The sequence below is a fragment of the Gossypium arboreum genome, chromosome 13, assembly GCF_025698485.1.
Source record: "Gossypium arboreum isolate Shixiya-1 chromosome 13, ASM2569848v2, whole genome shotgun sequence".
NCBI classification, from domain to species: Eukaryota; Viridiplantae; Streptophyta; class Magnoliopsida; order Malvales; family Malvaceae; genus Gossypium; species Gossypium arboreum.
In genome coordinates this window covers 30,426,360-30,439,434 of record NC_069082.1, presented here as the reverse complement: position 1 = coordinate 30,439,434, position 13,075 = coordinate 30,426,360, and the positions used below count along the sequence as shown (strand labels likewise).

Below are 13,075 nucleotides of genomic sequence, written 5' to 3'. Positions count from 1 at the left end.
AAACAAAGAGTTGCATCATGACAAGGAACCCCTAGCATCACAACGTCAACCCAAAATTTTAGAATCCTTACAATCTGTTTCTATTTCAACCTCGGGTTAACAAAAGAGCCTTTGTAAGCTCGTATAAGACCCGAAAATGAATACGAATCGTGTTATATACCTATTTAACTTATATTGAAATAATTAAATTATATTTTGAACTGTGATTTGATCATAGTTACTCCGACAAAAATTGTAGCACCTTATAACTCGGACTTGATGATCAAGTCTATTATGGAGTGTTCAATGTCCATAATTTTTTTTAGGAAAAGAAAGAAATCATAACATTATTAAAAGATATCTCTATTAGATAATTAATGCATGATGGAGATTTTGTTCTTTTAAATTAATTGATTCTAAATCCTTTATTATTTTATATACTGAAAAATGAAAAATTATTAGGTATGCCATATAAGAATATTTCCTTATCTTGAAACATCAAATTGCTGTAGTATATATATTAGAAACCAGCCAAAGGAAGATTATTAGCCAAAACAGTAGCCTGTAATAATGGATTAAACTTTCTATTTATATATGCATGTATATAGTATACATTGACCATTTCATTTAAGCATTATCATCTGATTTCATTTGCCTCTCACCATGCACCTGTTGCGACACATTCTCAAGGAAGTTACCCACTAGTAGCCTTTGATCCAAAACCATATCGGGTACCTGCATAGCATGCATATGCATATGCACATCAGCATATGTATAGGTAGATGTATGAGGCAGGGTCAATATAAAGCTAAAAAAGAGAGTAGACTACCTTATGACCAAAGAAAATTTTGGTGTTATTAGCGATGGCCTCTATAAACTTGAGCTCAAGAAATTCAGGGGTCAGCTTCATCTTGTTTGCTTCAGCTTCTTTCATTGCACTAAAGGGAAGGGGCAGAAACAGCATACATAGAGTAGGAAAGATGATTAGACAACGCACACACACACACACATACATAGAGTAGGAAAGATGATTTAATTACCTATAAAAATCAGCATCTGCTAGACATTTTTGATGAGCAATGAACATTTGGTTCTCAATCTCCTGCAGTTCCATGGCATTTTCCTTCTCCTTTAGCTTTTGTTCCCTTAGGATGTTGCTAACAGTGGCTGTTTTTTCAGCTTCATGAATGGCCATTTTTTTCTGGGTTTCTGATTCTTTCTCAACTACTTTTTGCCTCTCAATTGAAATTAAAACCTGGACTCCAATACCATTATAGATTGATACATATATATATATATATATATATATATAAATCATAAAATTATGAATTAAATTATGGTTTTAGTTGCAAATTATACTAAACTTAGGAATTTAGTCCCTAATCCCTATACTTTAATTTAATATAATTTAATCATTCTATCATTATTAATGTTATTCTTTACTCCAAATCAAAACTTGAAATTCGATTTAAAAGTGAAATTATGACTATCAAAAATAAATATTTTCACTAATTTTTAATTATTTTTTAAAAAATTAGATAAGCGCTAGCAGAATTCTTTAATGGTTTTAGTAATTTGGATTAATACATAAAATCTAAAAAATAAAAAAATAAAATAGTGTCGTATTAAAATATTAAATCCTAAAATTAGGTACAATTTAGGGACGGAAATCATAATTTGACCTAAAATTATGTGGGGATGGAAGATTAGGAAGTGATGGAAACCTTGGTGCGTTCTTCTTCCATTTGTTCATAATTTCTTCTAATTCTTTCAGGTATAATGGGCTTTGTAACCCTTACACTAAGAATTTCAATTCCTGGTGCGTACTTTGTGCAACCACATTGAAGTGCATCTTTCATCTTTTCATCAATCTAAAACATTAAAAGAAAAAGAAAACTTATGATTAATTATATATTATAAGTGAAATACATTTTATTTATAATATTCATCCTTTCTCCTATATACCTGATCAAAAACATCAATGTATACTTGCTGAAGAGAGTGAGAGCTGCAGAATTGATTGATCTCATGATGAATCTTATCATATATCCACGTGTTATCGTAATTAACACCATAGTTCAGCAATGTCTCATACACATACTCTTTTTAAGCTTATTCACAACCTGATTTATTTGAATAAGAGATATTCTAATATTCAATAATTACATTAGATTTCAATTAAATTTAGAATAAATTTAGATTAGACTACTAAATTAAAGAAGTAAAATTCTTTTAACATCATTCTCTCTATCCACAATACTTAAATTTGATATCTTATTTAAAGAACACCTAAATCTTTACATTTTGATACAAACAGTTAATCAAATAAAAAGGTAATTTAAAATAGTTTTAAAGCCCTACCTCTATCTTTTCAAAGTTAATCATTACCCCCCCTTTAGTACCACATGGAATATTCCTCACCTGCAATAATTTCAAAAAAAAAAAATAAATAATGAAAGCCAAAATAATAATAATTTCTTCATAATTTGGGCCAAAACAAATACCTGATCTGTCTGAAGAGTAACTAGAACAGGCTCATACTGGGTTACAAGAGGCATCTTCAAATGGAAACCTGATCATATGGTAAAGATAAAATAAACCTTTAGACTATAGACTATATATGTTTATTATGATTAAATTTAGTTTCTTATTTTCATTTTCTAGTCCTCTTATTTCAATATATTTAATTAGAGTTGAGTAAATAATTGGAGATAATTGAAAATTGATTCTAATCCTATTGTTCAATTTGATGTTATTTAATTCTGTTTGATTATAACTTAAAAGGTATTGGATTCAGTTTTCAGCTCACAAGTTAAAAATGATAATTATTAGAACTGAATTTTTTTATACTATAAAAATATTAGTAAAATAATATTAAATTACAAAAATATTTTGAAAATATTCAATAACCTATGAATCCCAACCAGAGAAATTCTATTTGGCTATCTTCGAAATGTTGTTCAATTCGATTTTGTTTTAGAAAAAAAGCCTAATATGGTCCGGTAACCACAATTATTCTTAAACTGCTTTCATCCTATACTATTTTTCTTATTACTCATTTAGTGTCACCATCAATCATATTTTAACTCAGTTAAAAATTATAAAAAATTTATTTACAAAGTAAGTTAGTTGTCTTTTATATTTTTATAAATCAATAAAAAATTCATAATGAGATTTAAACCTAGAACACCATACATATAAAATTTTTTCATTTACCATTTGAATTAAAATAATTTTTAATTTTCATTTGAAACTTTTATAAGTATATTTATATTCTAAATTTGTATATATTTATGTATATATGAATAATATTATTGATTAAATTAGTATTAGAAATAATTTTATGTAATAAAATTCCTAATATTAATACTAATTATTTGTTATGTTAATAATTTAGACTGATGGTCCATATTAATAAAAAAAATTATAATGTGACAAATTAAAGTGCAGGTACTAACCTGGCTCGGTTATTGTTTTTAGAAGAGCCCCACCCTTCCAATAAACACCAACATGGCCTTCAGGGACTTGATGCAAAATGGATAAGCTGTTTCTAGTATACCAACATGATGGCACCATTGCCTGAAAATTCCAATCATGAATTTGGGTGCTAAAATTAGGGTTTTAAATTTTAACAAAGAATCATGCAAACGTATTAATACAAAAAAAATAAAAACTAAACCATACTCATAGTGACTCAATTATCAATAAATTTTGTTGATAAGGATATTTAGGATGGTGAGGAGGAAATCAAATCAAATTCTATTTATAATTATTTTTTATAATATAAAAACAAATAATTAATATTGAAATTAGTGAAAACAAAATTAAACTACTATATAAAATATTTTTAAAAGAAAATATAAAACTAATAAATTGAACCGATCCGAGCCAATAAATTTAATTTGGTTCTTTTATCTTCGATTACAATTTAATTTTTGAAAAAAATCAAAATATCGTATAGTAATTGAATTTTTTCTTTTCAATACCATTCTAAACCCAACCCATATTAGATATATGTTCAGATTATGTTGCAATTCCTTAGCATTTACGTGTGAAAACGAAGAATGAAGGCACTTACCGGGGAGGCGATGATAACTATGGAAGCAAAGACAAGCATTGCGGGGATTCCGAAAGAACCGCCGCTTTGAGCCGGGGGAGACGGTGGTGCTGCACTATCTTGTGGAGGATCCATGGCTGTTGAACATAGCAGTATTTTGTTTTCTCTATTTTTCTTTAGGGGAAGCTGCGAAATCTTGAGCACAAAGATTGAGACTCGAAGCTTTAAAGAGCATTGGATTAATGGCGGCGACAAATTTGATATAATTTTGATTCATTTTCAATTAAATTTATAGGAAAGTTCTTCACCTAATTAACTTGGCAAATATATTTATTATTATGATAAATTTAACCTTAATATATATATTAATATTTTTGTTTTAATTCGTTTTTTACTTTCATCCTCAATTCTTTTTATATATAGTATCAGAGTTAGGAGATGAGAGTAACACAGTTTGAACCCGTGTCAAACCGGTATTTAACAAGAGTTTTAACCATTATTTCATTCAAGTCAAGACTTGATCTTCAACTTTTAAAGTTCAATCAAATTGTATTTTACGAAAAAACTTATTAAACTGTTAAAATTTGAACAATATTGACGTGACAATCTGCATGGTATTCCTTTTGCACATTATTTTTTATGTGAATACCTTTTTGGATTTTTATGAGATACATGAAGATTACCACTTGGGTTGGGCTGTCACTGTCAATACCATTAACTTCTAATAGTTTAATCAATATTATTATTTAAAAAAGATTAAAGATCAAAGTGATAAAAAGAGAATTAGGAATAAACTAATAAAATAATAAATATTAAGTTAAATTTGATATTATGCTTAAATTAAAATAAGATGCATCTACTAACCCTAAATCTAAGAAATTGCACGTTTGCTGCATAGAAATAGCATTTTAGAAAAAAAGAAAACGAAAAGAAGAAAAAAAATAGTCGACTTGTTTGTTTGTTGACTTGAAGTTTTAATTTTCACTTAAGAGAAAGAAAAAAAAAAGTAAGACCAAGAATTTGCTAGAAATATAAATTAATGGATAATGCAATTCAAGGAAATTGCCCTTTTACTTTAATTATTATTTTTATATTAAAAATAGGTGAAAATTATATCCACAACTAAAATAATTTAGACTTTGGGTTAAAATTAGTCATTTTAAGTCATAAATTTATAGATATGTTTAAATAAAAGATTATCAATATCCTTTTATTTACATTAAGAAAGAATAAAAGCAATATTGCAACTTACATTCTAAATTTTATTTGTTGGTAATCTGAAAGAATATTTTCAGTTGTAAAAATCTTTTAAAGGTTGTAGAAAATATTTTTAAAATATTTTAAAAAGATTAAAGATCAAAGTGATAAAAAGAGAATTAGGAATAAACTAATAAAATAATAAATATTAAGTTAAATTTGATATTATGTTTAAATTAAAATAAGATGCATCTACTAACCCTAAATCTAAGAAATTGCACGTCCATTGCATAGAAATAGCATTTTAGAAAAAAAGAAAACGAAAAGAAGAAAAAAATAGTCGACTTGTTTATTTGTTGACTTGAAGTTTTAATTTTCACTTAAGAGAAAGAAAAAAAAGTAAGACCAAGAATTTGCTAGAAATATAAATCAATGGATAATGCAATTCAAGGAAATTGCCCTTTTACTTTTATTATTATTTTTATATTAAAAATAGGTGAAAATTATATCCACAACTAAAATAATTTAGACTTTGGGTTAAAATTAGTCATTTTAAGTCATAAATTTATAGATATGTTTAAATAAAAGATTATCAATATCCTTTTATTTACATTAAGAAAGAATAAAAGCAATATTGCAACTTACATTCTAAATTTTATTTGTTGGTAATCTAAAAGAATATTTTCAGTTGTAAAAATCTTTTAACGGTTGTAGAAAATATTTTTAAATTATTTTTGGTTGAAGAAAATTCTCTGTTATTTTTGAAAAATGACAATGCTATTTTATAATTTTACCCTTCAAAAAACCATATAAATAGGAGGTTATTTTCCTTAATTTTCACAGAACAGAATAAGAGAAAAACAGAGAGAAAAACAACTCTCATCTTTCTATTCTATAAATTTTCGTGTTTTGTGAAATTACACGAGAGGGAAATTTTGTCTAGGAGATTAGGTTTTAAGCGGGACCATCTGTGACGTCTCTAATCTTTCCTGAGAATTGAACTTAGTATGGTTTTACCAGTTTTTTTCCAGTTTATTTTCTGATCAGATTTTCGACCAAATGTTTTTGTTTTTTTGGTTTCCATTCCTATCAAGAAAAGCAATGCCAATTGTGTTTCACCTTCTTTATTCTGGTGTACGAATATTGAAGTACTATGTTAACCTTGGGAGACAATGTCCACTACACGATTACACTGATCAGGGCGAATTTGCTTCTAGGGCAGATTGTTCTTCCACGACACAGTGATTGCTATTTTATTTACATTCAATTTAGGTTCCTATTAGCACTAATGGTTTTGTTTTTCAGTAATATATTTTCAACATTATTTTCTTTTATGCTTTGGAAGCAAGATTTGAGCTAATTTAAAAGTAAAAGTAACAATTTCATGATAAATAAATAAAACTAACAATATTTTCTAATAATTTTCTCCTTCATCAACAAAATGTGTTTGATATGCATCACTTCAATTAACTTATCAACCTTTTTTGGTGGTAAAAATATCATGGAGGCCCATACATTAAGAGTCAGATTATATTTTGCCATTTTTACTAAAAAAATGAGCAATTTAGTCTACATACGTTAAATCAAATAGCAAACTAGTTGTTTTTGTTAAAAATTTTATCCATTTCTACTGTTAGAAATAGAGTGGTTGATAAAATGACCAGAAAACATGTACCTCATTTTGACGTACAAAGATAAAATTTTAATAGTAAAAATAGATGAATTTTTAATAGAAACATCAAGTTACTCTATGATCTAATGTATAAGGATTAATTTACCTAGATTTTGAGTAGATGAGGCAAAATGTAATTCGACTCTTAGTATAAAGGCCTCTGTGGTACTTTTAAGTCATTCGTACTCTTACTACAAGGGCTTCCATGATACTTTTTAAGTCATTGCATCAGTATAATCTCTTATTCAGTTGTCATTAATGGGGCAACGAGGGAGAATATTATTCTGGCGAGAGGTTTGCATCAGGGTGACCTGTTGAGTCCTTATCTATTTCGAGGGTTTTTCGACACTACTCAAGATGATTAGTAAGGAAGGTCAGTTTTTGGTATAAAGTTGTGCCGTCATGAGCCAAGTATTATCCATCTATTTATAGTATCATATTTGGAAATGCCACCAGCAAAGGAGCTTTGGCTATCAAAAGAATCATTGACGAATTCTTGGAGGTGTCCGAGCAATGTTTTAATTTCAATAAATCTTCTATAGTGGGTCGTGGTAATATTTTGAGAAATGGGTTTTAATATTTTGAGGATTTGAAGTTCGAATAGTCCAGAACGTTATTTGGGACTCCCTACAATAGTGTTTTGTAGGAAGAGGGCTACGTTTCAGAACTTGAAGAACCAACTTTTTAAAAAGGTGGGTACTTGGAGTTCTAAGTTGCTTTCCCTAGGAGGTAGGGAGGCCTTCACTAAATCGATGCTTCAAGCCATACCTCTTTATACGATGTTGAAATCTTTTTGTGGAGAGTTAAAGTCGGTAATTAGCAAGTTTTGGTGGCAAAAAATCTTATGATAAAAGAGGGATTTATGTGAAAGGCTGGTGTTGGTTACTGGTTAGTTTGTAAATTTAACTAAAGGTTGTTACTTAATTAGTTAGGGAATAAAATGTTGATATATAAATAAGTTGTGGATGTAATTTAAAAATATTCCTTTTATCTTTTAATGAAAGCATCTTTCAGATTACTTTCATTTCCCCTCTTTTTCATACCGTAACTGTCGACGTTATTACTCTGCTTTGTTTTTTTGTGATTATCATCAACGTATCACCAACCGACGATAGTCACTGATGTTTTCCAACATGGTATCAGAGCCACCACCGGTTGTTTCTTTTTTGGATGTCTTGAGTCTATTCTCTGTTTGACTTTTCCTTTATAGACGCAACTTTTCTATTCTGTAAATTTCTTTTGTTTGATTGTTCACCAATTAGTAACTTTTGTGGCACAAGTGTGGTTGTTGCTGATTGTTGATTGGTTAGAATGGTGACTCCTTCGAATTATGTTGTCAATTTCAACCATCCATTGTATTTGCATCTGTTTGATACTCTAAGTACACAATTAGTTTCTTATCAACTTACTGGGCCTGAAAATTTTACTGTTTGAAGTCGTGCTATGCAAATAGCACTATTGGCAAAGAATAAATTGGGTTTTGTTGATTGTTCCTGTTCTAAAGAATCGGTGCCAATCGATTTGTATCTGCAATGGGATAGATGCAATGCTCTAGTGTTGTCATGGATTTTAAACACTGTTAGCAATGAGCTTTCGGCTAGAATAGTCTTTGTTTCTAGTGCTGCAATAGTTTGTACAAATCTTGGTGAATGTTTTAACAAAGTTGATGGTTCTCAAATTTTCTTTTTACATTGTGAGATTGCTTATCATTGTCAGGGGACTACATCAGTGTCTTTATATTTCACCAAAATGCGCCTGTTGTAGGATGAGTATGATGTGCTTGTTGCATTTACTTCTTGTGGTTGTTGTGAACACTCAAAGTAAAATGCTGACCATATTGTTCAGCAATGTTTGTTCCAGTTTTTAATGGGTCTGAATGAAACTTATGGTGCTATTCGTAGTAAGATTCTGTTAATGACCTCGCTGCCCACTGTTAATTAGGCCTATTCCATGTTGATGTAAAAAGAATCTCAACGATTTCATGCTTCAGGGCTGGTTGCTTTCGAGCCAACATCGATTTTTTCGGCTAATGTAGCTCAAAAGAAACGATTTAATGGTGTCTGTGACCATTGCAAAATCAATGGACACAAAAGGGAAAATTGTTACAGGACAATTGGATATCCTCTTGATTTTAAGTTCACAAAAAGGAAGACTACCAATTCCACTAACTCAGTGGTGAATAATGTGATTGCAACTGACACGGTGGATACGATGGCTAATGTTGATCCATCTCATACTCCTTAAGCTTTTGTTTTCACACAAACTCAATATCAACAAGTATTAAGCTTGTTGAACAAAGAGTCTTCTATAACACCAGCTATAAGCTTAGCTGAGGCTAGTTTGGTAGGTATGGTCTTACCTTGTGAATAGTTATTGAACACTGGCGCTACTAACCACATGTTATCTAACTTTCACTGTTTAGAATCTGTTGTTTCATGTGCATCTTCTTCATCTTGTGTTCGGTTACCTACTGGTTCATCCTCGTCAATCACACATACTAGTTCTTGCACTGTTTCTCCTGATATTAAATTAGCCAATGTGTTATATAAACCGTATTTTCGTTATAATTTGCTTTCCATTTCTAAGCTTACTAAACACTTGCATTGTTTCGTTTCATTTTATCCCCATTTCTATATATTTCAGGATCTCTGAAGTGGAAAGATGAAAGGGATTGGTAGAAAACAAGATGGTTTGTATATCCTTCATCCTTCTCAAACTATTTTTCCCCAAATTCAACTTTAATTCTGTCACCAAAATCTGTATCAATCGTGGGTAACATATCATTTCATACAACTGCCACTACTGATTCATCTTTACTCTAGCATTCCCAACTTGGTCATGCTTCTATTTCAAGGTTGAATAAGATGCCTTTGTAACCATGTATTTTTTCCAATAGTACTTCTATACAACAATGTTCTATATGTCCTCTAGCAAAACAAACTAGACTGCCATTTCCAATAAGTAAAACTCAGGCTGTGGCAGCATTTTCTTTTATTCATTTAGATTTGTGAGGTCCATATATAGTTTCAACCCATAATGGGCATAGATATTTCTTGACTAGTAGATGATTTTACTTGTTTGACTTAGGTGTATCTTTTGTGTTTAAATAGTGATGCTCTAGTACAGCTCAAACAATTTTTTCTCATGATAAAAAATCAATTTTCTGCTACTGTTCAAACTATACGGAGTGATAATGGAAGTGAATTTTTTAACACTACATGTACTAAATTTTTTCATACCATGGGAATTATACACCAAAGTTCTTGTACTTACACTCTACAACAAAATGGGTGGTTGAACGTAAACATCGACATTTACTTAAGGTAGCTCGCTCTTTAAAATTTCAATCTTATATGCTTAGCAAATTTTAGGGAGAGTGTGTCTTAGCAGCCTGTTTTATTATTAATCGTTTACTGACTCTTCTTTTAGATTGGAAAAGTCCTTTTAAGGTTTTCTATAAGAAATTACCTGATCTTTCTTGTTTAAAGGTTTTTGGTTGTCTTTGCTACGCCACCACGCCTCATTATCGTGATAAATTTTCACCAAAAGCAATACCATCTATTTTCATGGGGTATTCTACTGTCCAAAAAGGCTATATTTTATTCAACCTCTACACGAGAACATTTTTTTGTTAATCGGGATGTCATTTTTCATAAAAATATTTTTCCTTTTAAATTTCCTGTTCAATCTCCTTTTTTTCATTACGTCTGATAGTACCACTTTTCTTGACCCTAATAATTCTTTTTCCCATCTCCCTAATATCATAGCTTCACCATCTGATTCATTATTCGTTCTTCCTATTTCATCCCCCGATTCACCTGTTGTTCCTCCATCACTTATACTACCCTTACGTCGCACTTCGCGTCTTCCTAAACAACCAAAATAGATGCAAGACTATGTTTTTTCTAACCAATCCTCTGCTCCTTCACTTGAGACACTCGATTTTATTCTTCTTCTCATTTACCATAATATTTCTACTATTACTGAACCCTAAACTTATCAAGAGGATATTCTAGATTCAAGATGGATTGATGCTATGAAACAGGAAATTCGAGCTTTGGAAAAGAATGGCACGTGGGAGGTGGTGGCATTGCCTCATGGTAAGATTCCTATTGGTTGCAAATGGGATTATAAGGTGAAATATAAATCTGAGGGTTCCATTTAGCGGTTCAAGGCACGAGTTGTCGGTAAAGGTTATCGACAGCAAGTAGGAGTGGATTTTCAAGAGACTTTTTCTCCAGTCGCAAAACAAGTTACTGTTTGTATTATTATTAGTGTTGCTGCTATAAATGATTGGCCGCTTTTTCAAATGGATGTGTATAATGCATTTCTTCAGGGTGATTTGTATTAAGAGGTTTACATGGACCTTCTGGAGGGTTTTTGTAAACAAGGGCAGCATAAGGTTTGTCATTTACTCAAGTCCCTTAATGGTTTGAAACAAGCTTCTCGACAATGGAATTTGAAGCTGATTGAGGCTCTCTTACATGGTGGATATGTTCAGAGCAAACATGATTATTCTTTGTTCACAAAAAACAAGGTTATAAGATTGTTGTGTTACTTGTTTATGTAGATGACTTGCTGATTACCAGAAATGACATTAGAATGATTGATGGGTTAAAAAAGGTTCTTCATAGGAGTTTTAAAATGAAAGATTTGGGAGAACTGAAATATTTCCTTAGCATTGAGATAGCACAATCAAATAAAGGCATCGTTTTAAGTCAGAGGCAGTATGCATTGGAATTGATATTGGACGTTTGGTTCGGTGAAGCCCAGCTAGCCAACACATCACTTGAGCAAAATAAGAGGTTTACCACAGCTGAATATGATGATCTTGTGCATTTAAGAGGCTGTAATGATGAGTTGCTGCTAGATGTGTCAGCATATCAAAGACTTATAAGTCGATTGTTGTACTTAACAAATACACGGCTAGATATATCATATGCAGTTCAACACTTAAGCCAATTTATGCAAAAACCAAAGAAATCTCACTATGAAGCAGCACTTCGAATTGTTCAGTACATAAAGACGAGTCCAAGGCAAGGGGTTTTTTTGGCTGCTGAAAACAAAGCGCAACTTGTTGCTTACTGTGATTCTGATTGGGTTGCATGTCCTATGACTCGAAGATCAATCACTAGTTTTTGTATTAAACTTGGAAATTCCCTTATTTCTTGGAAGTCAAAGAAGCAAAGCACGGTTTCACGTTCATCAGCTGAAGTTGAGTATAGGAGTATGACATCAACAGTTGCTAAAATAATATGGTTAAGTGGTCTGTTAAAAGATATATGTTTTGATCAATTTGATTCAGCCTTGTTGTTTTCTGATAGCCAAGCAGCACTTCAAATTGCAACAAATCTAGTATTCTATGAGCGAACTAAACATATTGAAATCGATTTCCATTTTGTTAGAGAAAAAACACGAGAACGGTTAATTCAGACACAACATGTGCGTACTGATGAGCAGCTTGCAGATGTGATGACAAAGGCACTTGGAGTCCAATAACATGCGTAATTGATATCCAAGTTGGGGGTTAAGGATTTTTATCACCCTCCAACTTAGGGGGAGTGTTGAAAGACTGGTGTTGGTGTAACACCTCTTACCCTTACCCGATACTGGGAAAAGGTACGAGGCATTACCATACACAAACGGGACACTTCCAGAAAATACGGGCTATAAAATTTCATTTCAAAATTTAAACCGATCAAAAAAATCTTATTGTCCCCCTTATGGATCTACGAGGTCCAAATCATACATTAAAAGTGATTCAGGACAAAACCAAGAACTTTAGAAAATTTTATAAAAATTCCTAGGGTTAAGCCTCACACGCCTGTATGGAACGCCTGTGTGGAGGCAATGCACACGCTCGTGTGTTTGGGAACACGCTCGTGTCCCTTACCCATGTTAAATTATTGGAATTTATTTTTCATTTCGAACCTCCAGGGGTTTTCACACGACCGAGCACACGCCCGTATCTCTGGCCCATGTCCCTCACACGGCCTAGACATGCTCGTGTCATAGCTCATGTCCAAAAACCTGGACATTCTGTTTATGACGTCATCATTCATCTAGGGGCACACGACCAAGGCACACGCCTGTGTGTTAAGCTGTGTCCTCCACACGGTTGAGACACACGGCCGTGTCTCTACCCGTGTGTTTACTACCATACAAACCGA

General features: G+C 31.5%; 1 protein-coding gene across 1 annotated transcript; it reads right to left on the bottom strand.

Moving 5' to 3' along the window:
- Positions 1-451: 451 nt before the first annotated feature.
- Positions 452-4,171, bottom strand: LOC108462174 (uncharacterized). Its single transcript, XM_053024514.1, has 8 exons — positions 4,058-4,171; positions 3,438-3,558; positions 2,484-2,551; positions 2,341-2,400; positions 1,704-1,850; positions 1,020-1,234; positions 809-917; positions 452-714 (listed from the first exon to the last, which is right to left on the bottom strand). The coding sequence occupies exons 1-8, from the start codon at positions 4,169-4,171 to the stop codon at positions 607-609; spliced, it is 942 nt and encodes a 313-aa protein (XP_052880474.1). The 3' UTR covers positions 452-606.
- Positions 4,172-13,075: the final 8,904 nt, after the last annotated feature.